The sequence below is a fragment of the Pristiophorus japonicus genome, chromosome 4 (genome assembly GCF_044704955.1).
Source record: "Pristiophorus japonicus isolate sPriJap1 chromosome 4, sPriJap1.hap1, whole genome shotgun sequence".
Lineage (NCBI taxonomy): Eukaryota > Metazoa > Chordata > Chondrichthyes > Pristiophoridae > Pristiophorus > Pristiophorus japonicus.
Window position 1 is genome coordinate 152,240,544 of NC_091980.1, and position 18,612 is coordinate 152,259,155.

At 44.0% G+C, this 18,612-nt stretch overlaps 1 protein-coding gene across 2 annotated transcripts in view; it reads left to right on the forward strand.

Annotated features, from left to right (window-relative positions):
• Window positions 1–18,612, forward strand: part of exd1 (exonuclease 3'-5' domain containing 1) — a 72,906-nt gene that overhangs the window by 37,237 nt on the left and 17,057 nt on the right. For both annotated transcript variants that reach the window (XM_070878648.1, XM_070878649.1), the window contains 4 exons: window positions 4,048–4,134; window positions 4,912–5,016; window positions 5,602–5,682; window positions 17,163–17,306. In XM_070878648.1, coding sequence (XP_070734749.1) covers window positions 4,048–4,134; window positions 4,912–5,016; window positions 5,602–5,682; window positions 17,163–17,306 — 417 coding nt within the window. The remainder of the gene's footprint in view (window positions 1–4,047; window positions 4,135–4,911; window positions 5,017–5,601; window positions 5,683–17,162; window positions 17,307–18,612) is intronic.

Sequence of the window (18,612 nt, forward strand, 5' to 3'; positions counted from 1 at the left end):
TTAGAGATGAGGAGGGGCAAGGCCATGAAGTGATTTGTAAACGAGGATGAGAATTTTGAAATCGAGGCAGTGTTTAACTGGGAGCCAATGTAGGTGAGGAAGCACAGGGATAGAAATAGTGAGTCGGTGCTGCTGAAGAGGTCGAGAGTATGCATGTGGTGGTGCATATCATTGAGTGTGGATCCCAGGATGCGGCGAGTGCAGTGGTTTGAGGAACATACAAAAGCAAAATACTGCGGATGTTGGAATCTGAAATAAAAACAGAAAAAGCTGGGAATCACAGCAGGTCAGGCAGCATCTAACCTTTTTCTAACTGATCATTACCATTTCAATTTGGACCATCATTCCTTTTGTCTCTAATCTCTCCTGCCTTCCACCCTATCTCAGACCTTCCCTTTTGTTCTTCCCCTCCCCCTTTCAGCGCTCCTTAAGAATCTGTTATTTTCAAACATTCGGCAGTTCTGACGAAGGGTCATCGACCTGAAACGTTAACTCTGTTTCTCTCCACAGATGCTGCCCGATCTGCTAAGATTTGCAGCATTTTCTGTTTTATTTCAGATTCCAGCATCTGCAGTATTTTGATTTTGCATTCGGAACAGGGGTGGGTCATTCAGCCCCTTCGGCCTGTTCCGCCATTCAATTAAATCATGGCTGATTTGTGTATCAACTGCAGTTTGCCGCCTTTATTCGATAACTCTCGATACACTTACCCAACCAAAATCCATCAATCTCAATCTTGAAAGCCCCAAGTGACCCAGCATCCAAAGCCTTTTGGGGGAATGAGTTCCAGATTTCCACTACCCTTTGTGTAGGGAAAAAATGCTTCCTGAATGATCTAAAAGATTATGCTCCCTCATTCTGAGGGGAAATAGTTTCTCAGTACTTAACCTATTGAATCTCTCATTTTAAGCAGCCAGATCAGCCATGATTTAATTGAATGGCAGAACAGGCTCAAAGGGCTGAATGACCTACTCCTGTTCCTATGTGGATGCCTTTTCAACCTCCCAGTCTCGACCTTCGAAACCGTGTTAGCCCTGGTATCATTGTGGTGAATCTGCACTATACTCTTTCCAAGACTAATGTATCATTCCGGAGGTTCAGTGCCCAAAATTGAATGTAGTACTCCAGATGGGGTCTGACCAAGGCACTCTGCAACTGAAGCCTCTTGAATTCCAACCCCCTTGAGACAAAGGGCAATAATATTTCATTAGCCTTTGTAACTACTTTTAGTACCCTTTAGTGATTTGTATGCATGGACACCTAAAACCCTTTGCTTCTCCACATTCCTTGTGTCTCAGCATTTAAAAAAAAAAATCTGTTTTGTCTTTCCCTGATCTGAAGTGGTTGACCTGACATTGAACTCCATCTGTCGTTCTTTTGCTCAATCACTTAATCTGTCTAGGTCCCTTTTGAAATTTCCAGCTCCCATCCTCACAACTTACTCTGCCTCCTAACTTTGTGTCATCTGCAAACTTAGACATACTCTTCTTCTTCCAAGTTATTAATATATATGATGAAAAGTTGAGGCCCAAGTGCAGTTCCTGGGGAACACCACTTGTTACATCCCACCAATCACAGAATCTGTACAATCTGTCGCTTATTTCCCAACCAATGTGTCTCAATGTTACCTTCATGAATGTTAGTAGCTGAGACACTGGTGGAGAAGAATGAGACTGACTGCAGAAGATTGACGAGTGAGACTGCTCAACAGCTGGATCCCCATTCCAGGGTGCTGTGACCCAATTTAATTGCTGCCTTCATTCTGCTATATGACCCTGAGATGAGCTTCCGACCCCACATCCGCTCCATCACCAAGACCACTCCTGACATCGCCCATCTTTGCCCCTGCCTCAGCTCATCTGCTAAAACTCTCCTCTATGCCTTTGTTACCTCTAGATTCAACTATTCCCATGCTGTCTTGGCTGGCCTCATACCTTGCACCCTTCGTAAACTTGAGCTCATCAAGTGTCCGAATTCGGGCCAAGTCCCATTCACCTATCACTACATTGCCTCCTGACAATGTTCCCTTTAAGCTGCACAGCACTCCAGGAGTCCCATGCAACAGGCTTGCCGGCTTTTCAATAGAAAAACCACTCGTGCGTGCTATTTTGAATGGGCCACATGGCCTGAAAAGAAATGACGGAACATTTTTAAAAATGTTTTAAATCTCATCCTTGTTTTCAACTCCCTCCATGGCCTCGCCCCTCCCTATCTCTGTAACCATCTCTGCACTCCCCCAATTCTGGTCTCTTGTGCATCTCCTATTTTCATCGCTCCATTGGCAGCTGTTCCTTCAACTGCCCAGGTGCTAAGTTCTGGAATTCCCTCCCTGAATCTCTCCTCTGCTCCTTTGACTCTCCTTAAACCCTACCTCTTTGACCAACCTATCCTTGCATCTCCTTTTGTGGCTTGGTGTCCATTTGCTCCTGTGATATGCTTTAGGATGTTTTACTACATTAATGGCACTATATAAATGCAAGTTGTGTTGTTGTAACATGCTTTAACAGCAAGCATGTCCTTCTGCCAGCAGGGGAGGCTGACAAGCCACTTAGTGCGTCTGGGCTGGGTTTTTACATTTACTTCGTGTTCCCGACTCCATGAAATCTTCCTTGTCCGGTATTTGTGAATTCTGGATCATAAATTAAACATTCAACATTGTCATTGAGACAATAGAACAGACTTGGACGAATTATTCTAAAGGATACTGTTGCATAGAAGGAGAACCTGGTCCCAGCCATGCTGTGTGGTAGTGCTGAGTGCATATCAATCATTTGCCCATATGGATTGAGAGGGGACCTTTGGTGGGTAATTCACTCTGGACTGTTCTTCGTTGCCAATGAGTTTCCAGATACAAGAGCCTTTGGAACAGGACTATGGGCTCAATTTTCCCCAAAGCTTTTTTTTTGCGTACTTGAAGAGTTACGCCCGTTCTTTTGGGACCCAAGTACGTCCCCAAAAAATGTCCTAAATTTCCGTGTTGGATTTCTTGATTTTGGCGTGCTCTAACCTGTCTTTTAGCTTTGGGGGCGGAGCCTTGATCTGCGCCAAAAAGATCAGGTTGCCACGGTAACCAGGGACACAATGCGAGCTAAGGCTGCAAAGTGAAACATACAGCCAGCTCCCAACACATTAAAACACATTGCATCAACTTAAAAACACATTAAAATATATTGCAACAACTTCACTCCAATTATTAAAGCTGGTCCTGCTCCCTGCCCCTAGCCCTGGCCAAAGGGCTTACCGGTCTGCTTGCCTAGCCTGCCCCGATCTCCTTACCTGTGTTGGTCCGGCTCCAGCCCCCAGCCCCAAGTGCCTTGCCGGTCCCCTAGCCCAGGCCTAAGGGCTTGCTGATCCGATCCCCCGCTCAACCCTGGCTCCGGGTACCTTACCAGTCCCGGTCTCCCACCCGTATCCCAGGTCAAATGGCCACCTTCCTCTCAGTCCCCGCACCTAACTACGCCCGAAAGTCTTTCCCACCCCGCCCCCACCCCCCTCTCTCTCCCCCGCTCTCTCTCCTCTCCCTTCTCCTGCTGCTGCTGTCCAGGCATCTGCTGCACTTTCCTACGCCGATTTCCTTACCTGTGCCGATTTCTTTAACTCTCCAGAAGGTTTTTCTGCAGAGGCCACATTTGCTGGCCTAAGCTTACCAAACTTGCCTAAATGGCCAGAATTGCTGAGGGTGGCAGGTTACGTCCCCTTTGGCTGAAAAAAAAACTTGCATAAAAAAAATCTGAACTAACTGAGTTACGCTGGTGCAAATTGATTAGGGAAACTGTTTTTTTAACTTGGGCCAAAAAAAGCAGCTTGCTCAAAAAACAGGCGCAAATCACTGGGGAAAATTGAGCCCTATTAAGCCACATCTTTCATTGTATCTTTCACCCATTTCTGGCTAGTGGATGGGCACAGAGCAGCATTCTGAACACAAGTTCTCGAGTAAATTTTACCTGACTTTTTGACTGAAGAGAGATGGACATAGCTGAGAATGCCAAGGAGAAACTAGTTAATTGTCAATTTTAAAAATTGTCTATTTTGTCTGATTCCTTGCAGATCTTCCACATTAAACAGCAGACCGTGATTGGAGTTGCAGTGAAAGGTATTGATGTCTGCCGCTTTGGGAAGCTGTGCTGGATACAGGTATTGTTCCAGCCCTGAGTCCATGCTCAGGCACTCAAGTTCAAAATATTGTTGTACTTAAATATCATACTTTTGAGGTATTTATTAAAGACTAAGGCTCCATAATGCCCTTTATCCTCAAGTATCTGTCTGAAAAAGACCATATTATCAATAATTTTTCAAAAATTTTTAACAAATAGCTCGAGCCCATATTTATTGCATTTCAGAGATGGGAAGTGAAATACCTAGGCAGCATCATGTCACCCTTTCCATGCTGCATCCTGAAAGGAAGATCAGCATGTAGGTGCTGCTGGCAAGGATGGTTGAAGCCATGTTTCCCTTTGATGAGTCTTAGAAGCGGGTAGTCCAACAAAGACGCCAGCTACTTCTCCCTTTTATTTTATGTTGACTTTTTTTTGTTGCAAGTTCTGTACATGAGGGTTTGTTTTCAGATGCGAGGACCAATCTGCTCAGGGTCTCATTGAAGTGCAGTTTATACATAATATAGCCTGGGGTCCAATGAGCCTCCTCTACCTTGATGGTACCGTACAGTGGGTTTCCTCGCCACTCTGTTGACGTGGCATAGGTTGAGTGGGGATCACAGTGTTTGGCACCAAGCAGTAATGCTCTTAACAAGCTGCCCCACCCTCGTTCAGGAACTTTTATTAATGTCGAACTTGTACTCTTGCTTGTGAAACATTTGGTGTTGGAGCCCAGTCCAGCTCCTTACTGGGTCATGGTTTTTATCCCATGTTACCACCTTATACACATCATTTAATTCTTCACTTTTTTTTCAAGATTGCAACAAAGGATCAAATTTACCTCTTTGATATTTTCCTCCTGGGAGCAGTGGTGTTTAAGAATGGACTGAAAATGGTTCTGGAGGACACTAATATACTGAAGGTAAGTTTAGTTGACCACAGCTGTGGCCTCCTTCTCTACAACCATCCCAATCTTGCCTTTCCTCGGACTCTGACCTTTTGTGCAGCGCCCCTCCCTTCGCCCATCATTGCCAGTTGCCTACAGCTGTCTAGGCCCCATGCTGTGGAATTCCATGCCTAAACCCCTTTGCCTATCCATCTTCCTCTCCTTTTAAGGCCCTTTTTTAAAAAAAAACACTACTTTGACCATATATTTTGGTCACCCCAACCAGAATCTCCTTTGGCTCAGTGTCCATTTGTGAAGCACCGTGTGATGTGTTTCTATGTTCAAGGTGCTATATAAATGCAAGTTGTTTGACACTGCCTTCACCAATTAAACTGTTGGGAATCAAACTATTTAATCTAATAACCACTGTCTAAGTTAGAGGAGCCATGTTGACTTTTTAAGTGTGCGGACCACCAAATGTCAGTGCACAGTCTTATTTAATAATTCCGCCTTGAACTGGTGCTGGGGGGGGCTGCATACCTGTATCAGCAGGTTGGTTTCACTGTGCACTTCACAGGTATATAGGTGAAGTTTAACTTTTGTTTGTTATAATTGATTCAGGTGATCCATGACTGTCGTTTGGTCTCTGACTGTCTGTACCATCAGTACAGAGTGGATCTCACCAATGTCTTTGATACTCAGGTAAGGGTGAACTTTGCTGTTGATTTGAGAATTATAACTGGCATCTTGAGTTTAATCATTGATGCAATCAGAGATAGTAAGGGGAAAAAGTCACTGGTGGGCGTAGTTTATAGGCCCCCAAATAATAACTTCACGGTGGGGCGGACAATAATCAAGGGAATAATGGAGGCATGTGAAAAAGGAACGGCAGTAATTATGGGGGATTTTAACCTACATATCGATTGGTCAAATCAAATTGCACGGGGTAACCTGGAGGAGGAATTCATAGAATGCATACAGGATTGTTTCTTAGAACAATATGTTACAGAACCTACAAGATCTGGTCCTATGTAATGAGTCAGGAATAATAAATGATCTCCCAGTAAAAGATCCTCTCGGAATGAGTGATCACAGTATGGTTGAATTTGTAATACAGATTCAGGGTGAGGAAATAGTGTCTCAAACGAGTGTACTATGCTTAAACAAAGGGGACTACAGTGGGATGAGGGCAGAGTTGGCTAAAGTAGACTGGGAACACAGACTAAACAGTGGCACAATTGAGGAGGACAACAATGGAGGACTTTTAAGGAGCTCTTTCATAGAGCTCAACAAAAATATATTCCAGTGAAAAAGAAGGGCGGTAAGAGAAGTGATAACCAGCCGTGGATAACCAAGGAAATAAAGGAGCGTATCAAATTAAAAACCAATACGTATAAGGTGGCCATGGTTAGTGCGAAACTAGAAGATTGGGAAAATGTTAAACGACAGCAAAGAATGACTAAGAAAGCGATAAAGAAAGGAAAGATAGATTACGAAAGTAAACTTGCGCAAAACATAAAAACAGATCGTAAAAGCTTTTACCGATATATAAAACGGAAAAGAGTAACTAAAGTAAATGTTGGTCCCTTAGAAGATGAGAAGGGGGATTTAATAATGGGAAATGTGGAAATGGCCGAGACCTTAGAAAACAATTATTTTGCTTTGGTCTTCACAGTGGAAGATACAAAAACCATGCCAAAAATTGCTGGTCATGGGAATGTGGGAAGGGAGGACCTTGAGACAATCACTATCACTAGGGGGGTAGTGCTGGACAGGCTAATGGGACTCCAGGTAGACAAGTCCCCTGGTCCTGATGAAATGCATCCCAGGGTATTAAAAGAGATGGCAGAAGTTATAGCAGATGCATTCGTTATAATCTACCAAAATTCTCTGGACTCTGGGGAGGTACCATCGGATTCGAAAGCAGCTAATATAACGCCTCTGTTTTTAAAAAAAGGGGGCAGACAAAAGGCAGGTTAGTTTAACATCTGTAGTGGGGAAAATGCTTGAAGCTATCATTAAGGAAGAAATAGCGGGACATCTCGATAGGAATAGTGCAATCAAGCAGACGCAACATGGATTCATGAAGGGGAAATCATGTTTAACTAATTTACTGGAATTCTTTGAGGATATAACGAGCATGGTGGATAGAGGTGTACCGATGGATGTGTTATATTTAGATTTCCAAAAGGCATTCGATAAGGTGCCACACAAAAGGTTACTGCAGAAGATAAAGGTACGCAGAGTCAGAGGAAATGTATTAACATGGATTGAGAATTGGCTGGCGAACAGAAAGCAGAGTCAGGTTGGAAATCGGTGGTTAGTGGTGTGCCACAGGGATCGGTGCTGGGACCACAACTGTTTACAATATACATAGATGACCTGGAAGAGGGGACAGAGTGTAGTGAAACAAAATTTGCAGATGGCACAAAGATTAGTGGGAATGCGGGTTGTGTAGAGGACACAGAGAGGCTGCAAAGAGATTTAGATAGGTTAAACGAATGGGCTAAGGTTTGGCAGATGGAATACAATGTCGGAAAATGTGAGGTCATCCACCTTGGGAAAAAAAACACAATAAAAGGGAATATTATTTGAATGGGGAGAAATTACAACATGCTGTGGTGCAGAGGGACCTGGGGTCCTTGTGCATGGATCCCAAAAAGTTAGTTTGCAGGTGCAGCAGATAATCAGGAAGGCGAATGGAATGTTGACCTTCATTGCGAGAGGGATGGAGTACAAAAGCAGGGAGGTCCTGCTGCAACTGTACAGGGTATTGGTGAGGCCGCACCTGGAGTACTGCGTGCAGTTTTGGTCACCTTATTTAAGGAAGGATATACTAGCTTTGGAGGGGGTACAGAGACGATTCACTAGGCTGATTCCGGAGATGAGGGGTTACCTTATGATGATAGATTGAGTAGACTGGGTCTTTACTCGTTGGAGTTCAGAAGGATGAGGGATGATCTTATAGAAACATTTAAAATAATGAAAGGGATAGACAAGATAGAGGCAGAGGTGTTGTTTCCACTGGTCGGGGAGACTAGAACTAGGGGGCACAGCCTCAAAATACGGGGGAGCCAATTTAAAACCGAGTTGAGAAGGAATTTCTTCTCCCAGAGGGTTGTGAATCTGTGGAATTCTCTGCCCAAGGAAGCAGTTGAGGCTAGCTCATTGAATGTATTCAAGTCACAGATAGATAGATTTTTAACCAATAAGGGAATTAAGGGTTACGGGGAGAGGGCGGGTAAGTGGAGCTGAGTCCACGGCCAGATCAGCCATGATCTTGTTGAATGGCGGAGCAGGCTTGAGGGGCTAGATGGCCTACTCCTGTTCCTAATTCTTATGTTCTTATGTTCAGATAGCTCGCTCAACTTTCCGACGCCGTCTTACTGTAGCTTTGTATTTTTCATCTGTAGTTTTTTTTTTATTACTGAGCAACTTAGGTGACAGGCTGAAGCTCATTGTTCAGGATGAAGTGTAGGAGGAAAGACTCGATAAATCTGGTAGTCATGACTCGGTGCCACAAACCTTGGGTTTAAAAGGCTGCAAGAGGAAGGTACAGGGTTCTGGGTGAGAATGAGTTGGAATGGGGCAGTGCAATGAATGCTGGGAGGGGGAAGAGCATGTAGGATGATGTTTTTGTAGTTTATAAGCACTGAGAGCGGAGAGTCCCGAGGATCACTGACCAGAGTAGTATGGATAATGCAGCTTAAACAGCATTCTGTGGAGGTAGGTTTAAGGAAAAGAGCCTCAAGATAACTGAGCAGTGTTACCCCATGAACATTTGCTGAATTCATATCAAATCCCTCTTTCTGGTTCTTGAACTCTGGCATTTTTTAAAATAGCACAGAAAATAATGTAATATTAAACCCATTAAATATTTATGTTGGTCACCCCAACCAATATCTACTTTGGCTCAGTGTCCATTTGTGAAGCACCATAGGATGTGTTTCTGTGTGCTATATAAATGCAAGTTGTTTTTCGACACTGCCTTCACCAATTAAACTGTTGGGAGTCAAACTATTTAATCTAATAATAACCACTGTCTAAGTTAGAGGGGCCATGTTGACTTTTTAAGTATGCAGTGAATTCTTATTTAATAATTCCGCCTTGAACTGATGCTGGGAGGCTGCATACCTGTATCAGCAGGTTGGTTTCACTGTGCATTTCACTGTTTGTGTCACTTCCAGTCTCTAATAAACATGAAACTCACCCAGGAAAGCATTTAATGTTCCAAGTACTTGAACCACAGAATTTCCATCACCTGTGCCGGTTGCATTCAAAACTTTATACAAAAATCCAGTTGCTTTTGTTGGATGAGTTTTGTTAGCCCTTGAACAGATCTGTAGATGGAATGAATTTCATCCCTGCTCTCTCAGGATCCAATTGTTTATTTTCTGGTTAATAACTAATGGCCCGATGCATTACTGTGAAATAAAGACATCCTGACTGCAGTCAAAGAATCAGGCATTCACCTGCATTATCCTGTGCCGGTGGTCATCAACAAGCTGCACATTGAATAGCAGTCCTTGTAGTTCATGCACTGGGCAGTGTGATCTGCAGGGCCACAGTGTGCCATCAATTACTCCCCCAGATTGTGGAAAATTCTACCATTGTGGGGAAAAAAACTACGCTACCAATGTGCATTTATATGACTCATTTAACGTAGAGAAAGATCTCGGCTTTTCATGCAAGCGTGAGGAAAATGGATGCCAAGTAAAACAAGGAGATAGTAAAAAGGGTGATCAAAAGCTTGGCACATAAAGAACAGTCTCTGAGGAGGAAATGAAGGTAGCGAGGTGGAGAGGTTTAGCCAGGGAATTCCAGAGCGTGGTGGCTAAGGGCATGGTCGCCAGTGGTGCAATGAAAGGGTGGGTGGGGGCGATGTACAAGAGGCTCGAGTCAGAGGAATGGAGAGTTTGGAAGAATTGTACAGCTGGAGCAGGTTAGAGATGGGGAGGGACCAGGACATGAGGCTGAGAATTTTAAATTGGAACTTGAGTGCCCAGGGAAGGGATGGGGTCAGGCCTTCAGATCCAGCCTTTTTTTGGAAGAAGCTGTCTTGGGTTTACCCAGTGTTTAGCTGGAAGAAATGACACTCAACCAAGATTGGATATCAGACAGTGTAACAGAGTCAGTAGAGGAGTCCTGAGAGGCAGTAGAGAGAGTGCGAGCGAGCTGGGTGTTGTCAACATGCGTGTTAAAGCTGACCCCATGTCTATGGATGGTGCTACCAAAGGGCTGCATGTCGATGACAAAGAGAAGCGGGGGCCAATTATGGATCTTTGGGGATCATAGTGCAGGGGTGGGAAGAGTTGCCATTGCTGAAGAAGCCCTGGCTATGATCAGATGGGTATAAGTGGAACGAAGTGAGTGCAGTCCCATGCAACTGGACAGTGGAGGATTGTGTGATCAACTGTGTCAAAGGCTGAAGAGGGACAAGAAGGGATATTGCAACATGGTCACTGTTCTGTCTCAAGTAAAGCAATGTAACTGAGTACTGTAGACTTGAGTGAGTGTGACCTTAGTCTCTTTATTCTGACTCTAGAGTGCTGGCACAGCATGGGAGGCCTGCTTATATGCAGTGCTCCCAAGGGATGCTGGGATCCCTTGGGACTCCAACAGATGTGCCTCTGGTGGTGGTAGAATGCTGGTTACAAGGTGTTGCATACACAAGTCACAGTCACAGAGAATGTTCCATTCCGTGTCATAAGAGGAGTGAAATGCTGATTGGAGGGATTTAACTCGAGTTGAGCGGGAGGGCATGGCTGTGAGGTGAGCACAGATTCGGAGTTTGGAGAGGGGATGATGGGGAGGACCGAGGAATCAAGGAGGGGGTTTTTTGCGGTGAGGTTGATGGCAGATTTTAAAATTTAAGTTGACAGTGCCGGAGAGGCAGGAACCATTTATAATGTCTGCTAAAATGGTGTCCCGGACAGGATATTGGGTGATCAGTTCAGTGAGAATAGGGTTGAGGGAGCAGGAAATAGATCTGTATAGGATGAGTTTAGAAAAGGCAGGGTGGGAGATGGGGTGATACTGAGGGCAACGAGAATGCAAGGCTCGGAAGAGGACAGGATTGGGGGGGTGAGGGGGAGGGGTGGTATAGGTTGGTGAGCGAGGGAAGGGGGAGAGCAATAGAGACAGCGCAACAAATGGTCTCCAGCTTGGTGATTAAAAAGCCTGAGCTGCTTGTTCTTGTGTTAAAGGTGAGGGTGGAGGTGGCAGCAGAGAAAACAAGCCTGGGGTTAACTTTGCTCTTTTGAAGCTGCTGGAGTAATGGGAGGTTTTAGCACAGGCGGCCTGGGAGGGTTGGATGTGGTCAGGCGTGACCTATACTGATTGTCTGGCAGGCTCGGTCAGTTTGCACCCTTTGGCTTTGAGGGAGTGAAGATCAGGGCCATACCTGGGGGAATGACAAGAATGAGAGAAAATTATGTTTTTTTCTGGTGACGAGGGCTTCGAAGGTGGAGGTGAGGGATGGTTGAGCAAATCAACGTTTGCTGAGGTATTGTGAATGGAGGGCCACAGACCAGGCAGTGAGGAGTTGGACAGTGTGACTGACTCCAGGTACCATTCCAACTTTGCAATGGATTTTCTTCACTCTGGACCGAGGTGTTCCACAGGTGAGTTTTCCTCCCGCCAGGACTGGGACCCTGCTTCTGTGTTTATACTTTCTCCTCTCTGAAAGAACATAGTGGAGAGTCACGCTGGAATGATTGTTGTGCCACCATCAAATATCCGCATGAATAAGATTAGTTACAAGCTCTCCTGAGATACTATACAAAAACTGCTTATAAATCCAAGGAGAAAAAACAGCTCGCCTGTGTAGAATGTAAGGATAGCAATCGAAAGTAATCCAACTTCAAATAGACTGTGAAATGCTCAGTGAGCACTTGACAAATTGAGATGATTGTGTGGTATTCTCCGATTTTATAATTGCCCCACCAATGCCAGCATCCAGCAATATAAAGGAAATTAAATAAGTGGGGGGGCAGGACGGTCGCAGTAGAGAGAAATCTAGAATGCTAAAGAGAAAAGAAAAGGAAGCAATGCAGGAAAGTGATTGTGGTAAGGATAACCAGGTTATGTCAAGAAGGGACAGAACGTTCAAACACAAATAGGGTCCAGGTAAGAAAAAATATTGATAAGACAAATAGGGCTATAGTACAAAATAATGTTAAGATATCTAATAATGTTAAAAAGACAAATTTAAAAGCATTGTATCTGAATGCACGAAGCATCTTTAATAAGGTAGACGAATTATCAGCGTAAATAGATGTAAACGGATACGATATAGTTGCAATTCTGGAGACATGGTTGCAGGGTGACCAGAGTTGGGAACTGAATATCCAAGGATATTTGATATTTAGGAAAGACAGGCAAAAAGGAAGAGGGGGTCATGTGGTGGTAGTAAAGGATGAAATCAGAGCAATAATGAGCGAGGATATTGGCTCAGAAAATCGAGATGTAGAATCAGTCTGGGTGGAGCTAAGGAGCACAAAGGGGCAGAAAACATTGGTGGGAGTTGACTATCGGCCTCCAAACAGTAGTGGTAGTATAGGGGACAGCAAAACAGGAAATTAGAGATGCATGTAGCAAGGGTACTTCAGTAATCGTAGGTGACTTTAATCTACATATAAACTAGCCAAACCAAACTAGTAATAATACTGTGGCAGATGAATTCCTGGAGTGTGTATGAGATGGTTTTTAGACCAGTATGTTGAGGAGCCTACTAGGGAACAGACTATCCTAGATTGGGTATTGTGTAATGAGAAGGGGTTAATTAAACAGTTGTTGTGCTGGGTCCTTTAGGGAAGAGTGACCATAACATGAAGGAATTTATTAAGATGGAAAATGAAGTAGTCCAATCCGAAACTCTGGTCTTAAAGCTAAACAAAGGAAACTACGAAGGTATGAGGAATGAATTGGCTATGATAGATTGGGAAAATTCATTAAAAGGCATAACGGTGGATAGGCAATGGCTAATATTTAAGGAATGAATGCATGAATTGCCACAGTTAAACATTCCTTTCTGGTGTAAAAACACAAAAGGAAAAGTGGCCCAACCATGGCTAACAAAAGAAATTAAGGATAGTATTCGATCCAAAGAGGAGTTCTACAAAGTTTTCAGAAAAAGTAGCAAGCCTGAGGATTGGGAGCAGTTTAGAATTCAGCAAAAAAGGACCAAGAGATTGATTAAGAGGGGAAAAATAGAGTGCGAGAGTAAACTTGCAAGAAATATAAAAACCGACTGCAAAAGTTTCTACAAGTATGTAAAAAGAAAAAGATTAGTGAAGACAAATGTAGGTCCTTTACAGAGAATTTGTAATGGGGAACAAGGAAATGGCAGAACAATTAAATAAATACTTCGGATACAAGCAATGTCCCAAAATTGCTTGTGAACCAAGGGTCAAGTGAGCAAGAGGAATTAAAGGAAATGATTATTAGTAAGAAAATAGTGCTGGAGAAACTAATGGGACTGAAGGCCGATAAATCCCCAGAGCCTGATGATCTGCATCCCAGAGTTCTAAAAGAGGTAGCCATGGAAATAGTAGCTGCATTGGTTGTCATCTTCCAAAATTCTATAGATTATGAAACATTTCCTGCAGATTGGAAGGTGGCAAATGTAACCCCACTATTTGATAAAGTCCCACATGAGAGGTTAGTGTGCAAAATTAAAGCACATAGGATTGGGGGTAATGTATTGGCATGGATTGAAAATTGGTTAACTGACAGGAAACAGAGAGTAGGAATAAACGGGTCTTTTTCAGGGTGGTGGGCAGTGACTAGTGGGGTACCACAGGGATCAATGCTTGGGGCCCCAGCTATTCACAATATATATAAATGATTTGGATGAGGGAACTAAATGTAATATTTCCAAATTTGCTGACGACATAAAACTAGATGGGATTGTGAGTTGTGAGGAGGTTGCAAAGACACTGCAAGGCGATTTAGATAGGTTGAGTGAGTGGGCATACACATGGCAGATGCAGTATAACGTAGATAAATGTGAAGTTATCCACTTTGGTAGGAAAAACATACGGACAAAGTATTAAATGGTGATGACTTGGGAAGTGTTGATGTATAGAGGGACCTGGGTGTCCTTGTACACCAGTCATTGAAAGCAAACATGCAGGTGCAGCAAGCAGTTAGGAAGGCAAATGGTGGTATGCTGGCCTTCATTGCAAGAGGATTTGAGTACAGGAACAAGGATGTCTTGCTACGTTATATAGGGCCTTGGTGAGATCGCACCTGGAGTATTGTGCAGTTTTGGTCTCCTTACCTAAGAAAGGATATACTTGCCAGGGAGGGAGTGCAGTGAAGGTTCACCAGATTGATTCCTGGGATGGCAGGACTGTCGTATGAAGAGAGATTGGGTCGACTAGGCCTGTATTTACGAGAGTTTAGAAGAATGAGAGGGGATCTCATTGAAACGTATAAAATTCTGACGGGGTTGGACAGACTGGATGCGGGGAGGATGTTTTCCCCTGGCTGGGAAGTCTAGAACAAGGGGTCATGGTCCTAAATTTCCTACCCCGTATCCTGAGATTGAGATGAGGAGAAATGTTTTCACTCAGAGGGTGGTGAACCTGTGGAATTCTCTACCACAGAAGGCTGTGGAGGCCAAGTCACTCAATATATTCAAGAGGATAGATAGATAGATTTCTAGAAACAAAAGACATCAAGGGGTATGGGGAAAAAGCAGGAATATGGTGTTGAGATAGAGGATCAGCCATGATATTGAATGGCGGTGCAGACTCGAAGGGCCGAATGGCCTATTGCTCTTATTTTCTATGTTTCTATGGGCTCTGTAGCTCATGTCTATGAGTTGGAGGTGATGCCTTCAGCAGGCACACGAGTGGCCAGTCACATGCTGGTAATCAACTAAAGGTATGGTGCAGGTCTTTGGTTTGAGCACTGCTCCCCGAGCACCCTACAGTTATCACAAAAGGATTTTTTGCATTATGCTACTACACACACCTGCATAATGTTGCTAAAAATAGCTTCAGTTGGAGACTGAAAACTGGACCTACTGGTTATTCAGGGACCAACAATTGTCAATAATTTCTGTTATTTCAGATCTCATCACAAACCAATAAACAGATTTTATTGCAACTGCTTTTAGAAAGCACTGCTTGGATAAAGGACAGCCTCGCTGCACTCTTACTTGTTGCAGATGGGACCAAATCTTGTTAACCCTTACAACTTCGACACGCTTCAGTCGGATGCATAATAAAAGTAGCTTGTGCAGTTTATTGAGGAACTACAGTGCCATCAATCTGTATTCTTTAGCTGTGTCCTGTGGAACTCTCCTTGTAGCACACATTGTGGTTGTAATTGTGTCCTTCTCAGTAACCATCTTAGACTGGGGAAGGGGTGAGGGAAACTGATAGCATTTCCAGGTAGCAGTGTTTTTACCAGAGGAGTATGTGCTGTCATGTGCTATTGCACAGAATTGCAGTCATTGCTGAGCAGCACCAGCAGTCGGCTCAGAGTACATTGGTCTGCCATAATGATTGAGGCTGAACTTTTATACACTGCAAACAGTTCAAAGTCATTTTGTGAGCAGCCAACGTTGTACCCATCAAAGTGATGTGTGTGCATCAGCGAATCTGAATGTCTGTGTCCTGTTGAACCCATCACTCTCCCTTATCGCAGGTCACTGCTACATTAACAAACTCAGAGGGGCTATTCTGTGGTGGCATTTCTTTTATGCAATTACTTCAGTCCAGAACGATGTCATGGTATTTTTACTTCTACTTTTATCTTGAGAGCTCTGGTCCATTTTATTTTTTACATTGTAAGTATTTATTAGCTAACATTCGTGGTGTTCTTTGCTTCCCAACAGTGAATTACAACCACTAAACAGTTTTTGCTTCCAGGCCCTGCAATATTTGCAAACTGAAAAAATTGTACCAAGCTTGATTGGCCTGGGCAATCTCGATCCCAGTGTTGCCAATCCAGTTTCTAATGATTGGTGACCATGTTGATAAACCAGGCATGCCGCTGTGTTGTGTGGGGCGTCTCACCAATCTACCAGGTCATGAAATAGAATGCGAGAAATGCACAGCAGGTCAGTCAGCACCTGTAGAGAGCAAAGACAGGGTAACGTTTAAAGGCGATTGATTACCTTTCATCGGAATTGAAGAGGAAGCCATAAAGGCAGCATCTTGGTAAGTTTGGGGGAAAAACTGATAAAAGGGAGGAGACAAAGGAGAGAGAACCTGATCAGAGAGAGGGATTTAATGGGTTGAATAAAAATGTTCGATGATGTGAGAGCTCATCTGTGAGGCAATGATAGCGTTGTGAAAGAACAAGAGTGCACATATAGGTAAGGGGCTGAAAAGTCACGGCGGAAGTCCACGCGCACACAGACATGGCGGAGGTCCACTCACACAAAGGTGAAAAATGGGGCAATGGGAAAAAGAGAACGAACCTGCAAATGAAGATTTGAAATGAAATACAGTCCCCAAAAAAACTCCATCATCATCATCATCGCCGCCACCACCTGATTAGCAGTTGTAATCATGTAGTGGATGACAGAGGATGACCTGACAGATATGGAGGCTGGAAGGTGAGGACAAGGAGCCCTATTGGGAGGGATTGAGTGCAGAGACCTGGGAACTGGGGTTGGCAATAAATAAGTGCAAGAGAGAATGCTTCCTCACCCAGGCTTTGTGTGGTGACCAGTCAGCTTTATGGTCCCTGCGTCCTATACTCTTGTAAGGGAGTCTTCCCAGCCCACCACCCCAATAATTGGTATAATGCTGGGGTTTAAATGGTTCTTCTTTCCCTCTCTCCACAATTGACTGTGTGGGTCAGGACAGATTGGGCTGTGCAGGGATCTTGGTTCCTCGCCCTTGGACTTTCTACACCACCCCCCACCCCAAATCGACTTTGTAGGGCTCTGTCTGGTGAATGGCTGTTCAGAGCACCCGACACAGTTACATGAAACAAACCCTTCACTGTAATCTGATACATGGAATGACATCGAATATACAGCACAAACAGGCCATTTGGTCCAACAGTCCATGCTGGTATTTATGCTCCACTCGAGCCTCCTCCCATCCTTCCTCATCTAACTCTTATCAGCATAATCCTCTATTCCCTTCTCCCTCATGTGCTAATCTCGCCTCCCCTTAATTGAATCTACAGACTGGATTTTTTTAAATAATCCGCAGGTTGCCGATGTTCTGCAGTTCTCCACGGAAGCAGGAGGCCTTCTTCCCAGCTGTGTTAGTATGTTGGAAGAAAGCCTGGTTCGTCACCTATGTCTCCCCCCAACAAAAGTCCTGTTTCTGCAGCACACAGCACGTGCAGTCAAGGTATTTGACAACAGTTTGGATGGAGTGTATAATGCTGTCATAACATGTCTCTTTATTGGTGAATATATCATTTACATTGCAGTACCCAGTGGATGGATTTAGTATCCTAGATTGGTACAGCACAGAAGAGATCTTTGAAAGAGCTTATCCAATTAGTCCCATTTCCCGCTTGTGTATGGAGAAAGAGTCAGACTGAACACTGAGCTCAAAGTAAATTGTGACCTTAGTTTTTTATTGCAGGTCTCCAGAGTGCCTCTCCAACCTGTGAAGCCTCCTTAAATACCTGTGCTCCCAAGGGATTATGGGATCCCTTGGGACTCCAGGGGATGAGCCCTCTGGTGGCTGTACAGAGTAAATACAAGTCCACATGTATAACACCACTTGTGGCCCATAGCTCTGCAAATTCCTTTTCTAGTATATATGCAGTTCCATTTTGAAAATTACAATCGAAACTGCTTACACCACCCTTTCAAGCAGTGCATTCCAGATAACAACAATTCACTGTGCAAAAAAATTCTCAACTTCCCCTGGTCCTTGCAATTATTTTAAATCTGTGGGGACTATAGGGAGGGAGGAACGTAATACTATCACTAATGAAGTAGTACTCGGTAAAATAATGGGACTAAAGGCGGACAAGTCCCTTGAACCTGATGGCCTGCATCCTAGGGTCCTAAAAGAAGTGGCTGCAGAGATAGTGGATGCATTGGTTGTAATGTACCAAAATTCCCTGGATTCTGGGGAGGTGCCAGCAGATTGGAAAACCGCAAATGTAATGCCCCGATTTTTAAAAAAATGAAGGGATACAGAAAGCAAGAAACGATAGCCCAGTTAGCCTAACATCTGTCATTAGGAAAATGCTGGAGTCCATTGTTAAGGAAGCAGTAGCGGGCCATTTGGAAAAGCATAGACAGCATGGTTTTATGAAAGGGAAATCATGTTTGACAAATTTGCTGGAGTTCTTTGAGGATGTAACGAGCAGGGTGGATAAGGGGGAACCAGTGGATGTGGTGTATTTGGATTTCCAGAAGGCATTCGATAAGGTGTCACATAAAAGATTACTGCTGTAAGGGGTGGTTTGCAGGGGGTCAGCTTTCCCTTCTGACCTTATATGAGCGGTTCCGAATCGCTCCCACACCCTTGGTTCTAGACACTGGAATTATGAAGGGACTGTGACAGACTTGGACAGACAATCGGTTTCAAGGTAGGAAGCAGGTATGGCTTTATTGTGTTTACAAAGAAGTAAAAGGCACACCTTTAATAACACACACAGACCAATACACACTGAGGGGTACAACACATTGAATAA